This window comes from Littorina saxatilis, linkage group LG2 (genome assembly GCF_037325665.1).
Source record: "Littorina saxatilis isolate snail1 linkage group LG2, US_GU_Lsax_2.0, whole genome shotgun sequence".
NCBI classification, from domain to species: domain Eukaryota; kingdom Metazoa; phylum Mollusca; class Gastropoda; order Littorinimorpha; family Littorinidae; genus Littorina; species Littorina saxatilis.
Window position 1 is genome coordinate 44,335,606 of NC_090246.1, and position 10,163 is coordinate 44,345,768.

General features: G+C 43.5%; 1 protein-coding gene across 2 annotated transcripts in view; it reads left to right on the plus strand.

Annotated features, from left to right (window-relative positions):
• LOC138955403 (calcium/calmodulin-dependent protein kinase type II delta chain-like) overlaps positions 1 to 10,163 on the plus strand; it is a 396,239-nt gene that overhangs the window by 31,987 nt on the left and 354,089 nt on the right. For both annotated transcript variants that reach the window (XM_070327018.1, XM_070327025.1), the window contains exon 4: positions 151 to 205. In XM_070327018.1, the coding sequence (XP_070183119.1) occupies positions 151 to 205 (55 nt within the window). The remainder of the gene's footprint in view (positions 1 to 150; positions 206 to 10,163) is intronic.

Sequence of the window (10,163 nt, forward strand, 5' to 3'; positions counted from 1 at the left end):
AGGTTAACTAAAAAGGTAAAGTGGTATGTTTTAGATGTATATTTGGTTTATTGTGATGAGAGGATGTTAACATTTGATTCTTTTCTCCTTTTACATTACATGCATTTTATTGTGATCATGTTTTATGAGATACTTATTCTTCTGTTCCAGTCCGCTTACACGACAGTATACAGGATGAAGGGTACCATTACCTAGTGTTTGATCTGTGAGTATTAAAGTCACTGGATAACACTAAATTTTATTTTGGTCGAAATTAACTGGAAATAAAACGTTATTAATCAATCAATCAATAGGAAGCTTATATAGCGCGTATTCCGTGGGTACAGTTCTAAGCGCTTGTCGAAGAGTTGTCAACATAGGACTAACAAAGAAACTAACATCTACAGACGGACACGAACCCTATCACACACTAGCAAACCCTGATGAACATACAACAAACAACTGTTTAACAATCAATCAATCAATAGGAAGCTTATATAGCGCGTATTCCGTGGGTACAGTTCTAAGCGCTTGTCGAAGAGTTGTCAACACAGGACTAACAAAGAAACTAACATCTACAGACGGACACGAACCCTATCACACACTAGCAAACCTTGATAAACATACAACAAAGAACTGTTTAACAACAATGTACACATCAATAGCTAGGTCCAAACAAAATAATATTAAGCACAAAGAAAACACCACTCGCAGAGCACAGCACAAGAATGTCTTTTGGGGCACAACACATCACGTCGAACATGAAAGTCGCAGCCAGCTACGGGAAGAACTGAGTCTTCAACCTACTCTTGAACGCGTCAAGAGAGGGGCTCTGGCGAAGCTCAAGCGGCAGGGAGTTCCAGACGGAGGGGCCCGCGGAGGGAAATGCACGCTGACCAGCAGATGCGAGTTTCGAGCGAGGGATGTGAAGGCGGAGTGGGTCAGCAGCAGAACGAAGGGGACGGTCGGAGATCTGGGTGTACAGGGCCAGGGAGGATTGAAGGTACTCGGGAGCAGAGTCGTTGAGACACTTGTAGACGAGAGTGGACAGTTTGTAGGAGATTCGGGTGTTGACAGGGAGCCAGTGCAAGGAGCGAAGTAGGGGGGTGATGTGGTCTCGCTTCGTCTTCCTCAACGTCAGCCTGGCAGCAGCGTTCTGGACTCGTTGTAGGCCATGAATGGATGAGGCGGGGAGGCCAGCCAGAAGGGAGTTGCAGTAGTCCAGACAACTGAAGATGAGGGAGACAACCAGCTTGACACAGGCGTCGTGAGTGAGGTAGCGACGGATGGAGGCGATGCGTCATAGGTGGAAAAAGCAGGTCTTGATGATGAAGGAGATGTGTGTCTGCATGGAGAGAGTGGAGTCGAAAAAGACGCCAAGGCTCTTGACAGCAGGGGAGAATGGAACAGTCGCGTCATCCAGCTGGAGGTCGGTCACAGTGAGGGAAGAAATCTTCTGTCGTGGTCCAACGAGAAGGGCCTCCGTCTTCTCACTGTTCAGCTTCAACTTGTTCTCAGTCATCCAGTTCTTGATGTCAGTGAAACAACTGGAGATGGATCCCAGGAGATGGTCAACGTCCTCCGGCTTGGCGCTGTTCTGGAGCTGCGTGTCATCGGCAAAGGAGTTGTAGTTCAAGCCGTGGCGTTCGATGACCAGGGAGAGGGGTTGGGTGTACAGGGTGAAAAGGACAGGGCCGAGGACAGACCCTTGTGGGACGCCGAAGCGGACAGGGACAGGCTGAGAAGAGAACGAATCAGTGGTGACAGTCTGAGAACGGTTCTGGAGGTAGTTCCGGAACCAAGAGAGGGCGGTGTCGTGAATGCCGGTTACGCTGACTGGTACACTGGCATCAGGGAGTTCCGAGACAGGTGGGCGCTCAACTGCTCCAGGATGATACGCTCCAGAAGCTTGGAGAGGAAGGGCAGGTTGGACACAGGACGGTAGTTCTTCAACTCGTTGACGTCAAGGCCGGGCTTCTTGATGAGTGGGCGGACAACGGCAGACTTGAAGCAGTCGGGAACGACGCCTGTGGCCAGGGAGATGTTGATGATATCTGTGATAGACGGCAGGAGCTTGTCCAGACACTTGGTAAAGAGGAAGCCTGGCAGGGGGTCTAGCTCGCAGGTCTTGAGCTGTATATTCTGTATATTCGAGGGTGCATACCGGTTACACTCTGCCTGTCTCTCTGTTTGTCTGCACTTATAGATCTCAGATGTTTATGGGTTGATTGACCTGAAATTTGGTGTGAACATTGGAAGTGGGTATTTTTATGTCATCATGCACAAAAAATGCTGATGCTTACTTCCAGTAAAATTTGAAAATAATTTTGCTTTACTCTGTCTGTTTGTATGTCTGTCTGTCTGTTTGTTCGTTCTCAAAACATGATTTTGGGTCTTTCTGTGTTTTGCCGTGTGCACCCCTGTTGAGGAGATAACTGCTGCTATACTATCAGGTAGTATGCTGACGAATAATTCCCCTTGGTTAATTATGTATGCAGACATGCGTATGAATAAAGTATCTTCCTTTTCCTGTCTACACACGATTTCGGCTGTCCTTCTTTATGAATGACTATTATCTGCATCCATCTGGTATATTATGTAAACGAACCCAGACCAACAGGTTACAACCCCCAAACCATCCAATTTTGATCTTTCACATGATGCCTCGAACTGCATTAGGGAGATTAAGAAAAAGATGGACAGTAAGGCACTTGGCCAAGAAAACATGAATGTCACTACTAAAGTTACAAGCAAAAATGGCAACAAAACCAAGTTCGTAGCACTTCTTTAAATCACAGTCGGGGGTGTACCTTAACTTTTTGGCTACCAGTCAGGGGTCCGCTAAGTCAGCAATTTGAACCGGACCCCCAAAATCTCAACCGGCCCCCAACCAGCCCAACCGCTGCCTCTCTCCTTTTTGACTCACCTGAGTAATTGGTGAGTATTAGGATTCATATGTGTCCGGTTGTATGGCCGGCGCCGGCCGTCCATGGACAAAAAACTTAACGTTGAGGTTATCTCGGAAGTTTTTCAAGCTAGACCTCTAAAACTGTGTACACTTTTAGGGTTTGATGATTTCACAAAATGACCCCTGTTTGGTTGACCCTGTCAAATTTTGTGGTCACAGCGGGGTCATGTTCGTTTCATAAAAACTTAACGTTGAGGTCTTCTGTCTTCTTGTCGTTCGCCTTTACACTTGGAGTCCAGGGCCCGTATTCTTGAAAAAGCTGCAACATTGTGTCCTTTAAAGTCAAACTGTCGTTTAACTTCCGCCCAGTATTTATTTTTACTGCCCAGTAATTATTTATTTTCCCCCGGTAATAATGTGTGCAGACTCTCCTCGGTGTCCGAACACCCCCGTGTGTACACGCAAGCACAAGACCAAGTGCGCACGAAAAAGATCCTGTAACCCATGTCAGAGTTCGGTGGGTTATAGAAACACGAAAATACCCAGCATGCTTCCTCCGAAAAACTGCGTATGGCTGCCAAAAATGGCGGGGTAAAAAACGGTCATACACGTAAAAATCCACTCGTGCAAAAAAACACGAGTGAACGTGGGAGTTTCAGCCCACGAACGCAGAAGAAGAAGAATGTGTGTCTGGCGGAAGGTCGGCAGCTACCAAAATTGGTTATTTTTAGAATAGGAGATTCCTCATGCTAGCTCCTCTCTACAAACAATATTTGAACAACATTTATTCTTGAAAAAGCTGCAACTCATATACTGGCCTGTAAAACCACTTACGCTCAATAAGTCCGCCAACTGCTAAGTGTTATTTATGAAACACCGGTAAGTCCTTACCGGGTTGTCTCCGAGCTGTATAGTTAGAGGACCCATCCCCCTCCTGTAAAGTCGCTACCTGTCAGTAACTTCACCAACACTGTCCATTAAAACCGTCAAGTTTGAATAAATCTTGTTCAAATATTGTTCGTAGATTTATGTCCCTCATGGACACACATTGGTGTCATTTAAGCACCAATGCATTGCGGTCAAATACGAGCTTCTGCTCACGAAAGATTTCAACCGATGCTCGATCATAACGATGTTGCGAAAGCGTGCTAGCGTCTTGTTTAATGCATTACAGTGGCGAGAATTTGTTGTCAGATTCCGTAGCCGAACGGTTATCGAATTCGCCTGATGCGCGATTGAGTCGAGTTCAATTCACCTTACTTTTTTTTTTAATACTTTTTGTCATTTGTTTGTTTTTGTTTATTTTCTTTGTGTGCAAGCACGTTGTAATATCAAAATTGATTTTAAAAATTAATTTAAGGCGAGAATGAGTTTTTTAAATTTTTGGTTAACATGATATTACCGTTATCTACCTTGTATACGCCCACCCACCCTATGCACCAATTTTGCCCAAAAGTGTGGGGTGGGCGTTTAATAGGTACTATACCCTTGGCAGGAGCGGTTCCTTAGCTAGAGAAACGATATTTTGGTCATTTGTCATAGAAGTGTTCAAAGGATGCGTTATTGCACAAAACTCCCCCCCTCTCTCACACACACACACACACACACACACACACACACACACACACACACACACCCCCCTGTGAATCAACCTCTTCAGACATCACTTCTCGCCAAAGATGAAGCTTTGAAGATGAAGACCATTGTTGTTGGAGCAGTCCGCGGTACAAGCCATCAACAACTGTACGACGAGTCAGGCTTTATTTCACTTTTAGAGAGGCGTAAACGTCAAAAATTGATATTATTTCACAAGATTGTACACCGTAAGGTGCCAAACCACTTACTTGCGATATTGCCACCATTAATATCAACTAATAACCCATATCGCCAGCGCAGACCTTTAGATGGGAAAGTTCCATCGTTTAACACTGAATTATACAGAAACTTATTTCTCCCACCTTACACAACTCTGGAATTCTTTACCAGACTACATAAAACTTAGTGAGTCCCTAAGTGAATTCAACCACTTTTTGTCAAAAAACCATTTAAGTCCGCCGAGTTATTGGTATTCTGGAGATCGCATATCACAAACAATTCACTGTAAGCTCAGGCTGTATATAAGTGATCTTAATAACGATCTAGTGAGACGACACGTTGCTACAGATGCATCTTGTGACTGCGGATTTCCGTCCGAAACCGTAAAACTCCCGCAGTGGGGCACTGCGGTTATGAAATTAAAGGCCCCTCCTGTTTTTGGAACCGCAGGAGCTTTCTAGTTTGCTGTTAGGTAGATTTTTGGTTCCTCTTTCCTGTCATGCTCTCTTTTTCTTCATGAATTCTTTTCTTTTTTCTGCCTTCTTGCTCATTCACCTGTATTTTTTCCAAAAATCTCTTCTCTTGCCGCTTGTCTCGCAATTCATGTATAGTTTAATCTGTTAGTGTTCTGATGTAAGTCCAGCAGTAGATAGGTTAAGCCTATTTTAACATACTGGAAACTGGTAATCTTCCAGTAGGTATTAATTTAGTTTTACTAAAGCCTGCTGGGACACAAGTAATGGGTTAGTGCATTTGTAAACAGGAATCGCTTGACAAGTGGCCCCCTTCATCCCCCCCTTCCTCGTCCTGATATGGCTCTGCGTAGTCGGCTGGACGTTAAGCAACAAATAAACAAACAAACAAACCGTAAAACACTTCCTATTAGATTGTCCAAATTATCGTGAAGCACGTCAAGAAACCATACATACCCTCCCTAACCACAGTATTCACCTCCCCCACCTTCTAAATGGAGACAGACAGTATTCTCTAGATTTGAACAGGAACAGTTTTTGACTCACATGCGAAGCAAAAGTGAGTCTATGTACTCGCCCGAGTCGTCCGTCCGTCCGTCCGGAAAACTTTAACGTTGGATATTTCTTGGACACTATTCAGTCTATCAGTACCAAATTTGGCAAGATGGTGTATGATGACAAGGCCCCAAAAAACATACATAGCATTTTGACCTTGCTTCAAGGTCAAGGTCGCAGGGGCCATAAATGTTGCCTAAAAAACAGCTATTTTTCACATTTTTCACATTTTCTCTGAAGTTTTTGAGATTGAATACCTCACCTATATATGATATATAGGGCAAAGTAAGCCCCATCTTTTGATACCAGTTTGGTTTACCTTGCTTCAAGGTCAAGGTCACAGGAGCTCTTCAAAGTTGGATTGTATACATATTTTGAAGTGACCTTGACCCTGAACTATGGAAGATAACTGTTTCAAACTTAAAAATTATGTGGGGCACATGTTATGCTTTCATCATGAGACACATTTGGTCCCATATGATCAAGGTCAAGGTCACTTTGACCCTTATGAAATGTGACCAAAATAAGGTAGTGAACCACTAAAAGTGACCATATCTCATGGTAGAAAGAGCCAATAAGCACCATTGTACTTCCTATGTCTTGAATTAACAGCTTTGTGTTGCATGACCTTGGATGACCTTGACCTTGGGTCAAGGTCACATGTATTTTGGTAGGAAAAATGTGTAAAGCAGTTCTTAGTGTATGATGTCATTGCTAGGTTTAGGTCAAGCATGTGAGTCGTATGGGCTTTGCCCTTCTTGTTCCAGAGTACACTCGTTTATTGAACGTTCAGGCAGCTTTGGGCAAACCAGAATCAATGCTCCACAAACCGGACAACAACTTTAATTTCTGCACAACTCCTACCCATCCCTCTTCTTTTTATTCCTTTTCTTCCCCTCCTTCCTTCCTCTTACTGTCTTTCTTTATAATGATTATGCAACGTTTATTATGTTATTAATAGATTTGGTTTATTTAGACAAATTGTTCAGCCGTTACTGCCTTACGTTGTAATATCCATGCAGGAACACCACTATAAGCTTCTAGCTTGTTGCTGTTACCTGTGTCTTTTGTATACATGTCAAGATTGTAACATTTGTTGAAATAAACTTATGTTTAAACCAAAGATGAAGCTTTCGTTTCTTCTTTTTCCTCCCAGTCAAAAATGTATTGCGACTCTCTAGCCACTCTAGAAACCTTTTTCTGTCCTATCCCCGAAACATGTCTTAGGAAAGGAAACAATTGAAAAACAACAATAACAACAGACTGAATAATCTTTATTTATTTTCCTTGTCTACTCCACTGGTCGAAACTGGGGGGTGGGCGTTTACTAGGTACTATACCATGTACACCTGCATGCAACTGAGGTTAAAAAAAAAATTAAAATGTCTCCCCGTGTTTTTATTTCATTCAGTTTGTTTGGGTTGTTGCTATTGACTTTGAAACTGACACGCCGACGAAAACGCCGGTAACGCGTGCGCAGAGAAGAGCAAGCATCGGGAATCTTCAATTCTAAAAATAACCAACACTGGTAGCTGCCGACCTTCCGCTAGACACACATGAATACCGGGGGAAAATAAATAATTACTGGGCAGTAAAAATAAATACTGGGCGGTAGTTAAACGACAGTTTGACTTTGAAGGACACAATGTTGTAGCTTTTTAGCCAGCGTGTCAGTTTTAAAGTCAATAGCAACTACCCAAACAAACTGAATGAAATAAAAACACGGGGAGACCCTTTTTATTTATTTTTTATTTTTTTGTTTTTAATCTCAGTTGCATGCAGGTGGCTGCAGTTTTTTGACTCACATGCGAAGCAAAAGTGAGTCTATGTACTCACCCGAGTCGTCCGTCCGTCCGTCCGGACGTCCGTCCGTCCGGAAAACTTTAACGTTGGATATTTCTTGGACACTATTCAGTCTATCAGTACCAAATTTGGCAAGATGGTGTATGATGACAAGGCCCCAAAAAACATACATAGCATTTTGACCTTGCTTCAAGGTCAAGGTCGCAGGAGCCATAAATGTTGCCTAAAAAACAGCTATTTTTCACATTTTTCACATTTTCTCTGAAGTTTTTGAGATTCAATACCTCACCTACATATGATATATAGGGCAAAGTAAGCCCCATCTTTTGATACCAGTTTGGTTTACCTTGCTTCAAGGTCAAGGTCACAGGAGCTCTTCAAAGTTGGATTGTATACATATTTTGAAGTGACCTTGACCCTGAACTATGGAAGATAACTGTTTCAAACTTAAAAATTATGTGGGGCACATGTTATGCTTTCATCATGAGACACATTTGGTCACATATGATCAAGGTCAAGGTCACTTTGACCCTTATGAAATGTGACCAAAATAAGGTAGTGAACCACTAAAAGTGACCATATCTCATGGTAGAAAGAGCCAATAAGCACCATTGTACTTCCTATGTCTTGAATTAACAGCTTTGTGTTGCATGACCTTGGATGACCTTGACCTTGGGTCAAGGTCACATGTATTTTGGTAGGAAAAATGTGTAAAGCAGTTCTTAGTGTATGATGTCATTGCTAGGTTTAGTTACCCTAAAGGTCGAGGTCAAGCATGTGAGTCGTATGGGCTTTGCCCTTCTTGTTTGTCTTCTCTCTCACCTTTGTTTTTTGAAGCGGGGAGCATCCTTCTTTATGGTTATTTATTTTATTTTTTTAATCAAATGTTTACATGTTTAAGTTAACAAACTTTATCAATAAACTAATATCATGTTAACAAAAGATTAAAAAAACGAACATTCCTGCCTAAAATTATTTAAAAAAAATCAATCAAGGTCAAGTCGCCTAGCAGGCAGACTAATCTTCGCTCCACCTTTCTTGGTTGTTTTCATCTTCTGTGAGTGTTTGTAGTGACTGAAAGTTTGTATGCTGTTGTGCAATGGATCGATCAGCCTTTCTCTGGATTCTAAATTCCCCACCATCGCTTCGACTAGCCATGTTTGCCGTTTGCATTCTGGTAAGACTTTCTCTTCTGTCCCTCCAGTATACCGATCACCGTACGCCATGTTTTTCATCGTGTGTGCCGCACGTGCACAACTCACCAAATCGCTTGATACCGAACGCTGCCCCGACACCCACCGAGACCTTTGACCCCTGCCACGCGCGCTGGCCCTCTCAACCGCTCTTTCGTCGCTATACGCGCGAGCAGCTGATGGCAAAGAAAAGCACAGGCGCCTGCCTTGACCCTGATTTGATAACACGACTACGATGTCTCTCCATTGGATACAAGCTGCCTCGCTCTAAGCGACCCTGTCGCGGAGGCAGAAGGAAACGCCATAGCATCAGTGTTATCACCACTCGACCCCTCGTTCATCCACCCACCCCCTCGTCGTTGACCTCCACCACATCTCAAACTCTTAGTACATGGAATACCAACCTCACCAAGCCCAACCAACCTCCTTCGACAGAGATTCTTGTATGTGCTTTTAACACCCAATCCCTTGGTAAATCCAACAAACGTACTGCTGTGAGTACTTTCAATTCTGACAATGATATTGACACTATGCTGCTGACCGAAACCTGGCTCCGTTCTGCGGGTGATGAGGCGAAGCTCCAGGATCTTTCTCCGCCGGGTTATTCCGTGCAGTCCTTCGCTCGGGACTCGCTGGGTGTGGCTGGTAGAGGTGGTGGTATAGCATTCGTCTTCAAAGACTCTCTGAAGAAACATTGCACCGTCACACAATCACCTCTGAACCACCCCACCTTTGAGGCTGCTACTCTGACTATGACCGTTCAGGATTCTAGAATCAACATCGCCTGTGTCTATAGGCCACCTCCAAGCAAGAAGAATAAGCTCACGAACACTATGTTTTTTGACCAGTTTCCAGACTTTCTTGAGCATTGTGATTCTTTGCCTGGGAAAACTCTTGTGATGGGTGACTTTAATTTTCATTTTGAAAATGCTGATGACTCACACCAAGAAACTCTCCGATTTGTTCGACATGTTCAGTTTTCACCAGTCTGTTGACTCTCCGACTCATAAGCATGGTCACATGTTAGATTTAGTCATTCATCGCCCTTCTGATGCCATTGTCAGTTCATGTTTTGTCAGTCACGACCTTAAGTCTGACCACAACGCCGTATTATGTCGTCTAAATGTTCCAAAGCCTGTGTCTGCCCCTGTAACAATAACTTTTTGTAGCATCAAGAAGATTGATAAGGAGTCTTTTAGACATGATGTAGCTGGTTTATCTCAAGATTGCTCTGTCACTGAATATCACCAGACGTTGCGCTCAATTCTTGATAGGCACGCCCCTCTCTGCCAACGCACGGTTCGTCAGCGGAAATCTAACCCGTGGTTCAGTAGCATCTCTGAGCAGTTTGGCAAACTGAAACATGAACGTCGTCAGACGGAGAGGTGCTGGCTTAAATCCAAACTCACTGTTCACAAAGAGATTTTTGAAACCATC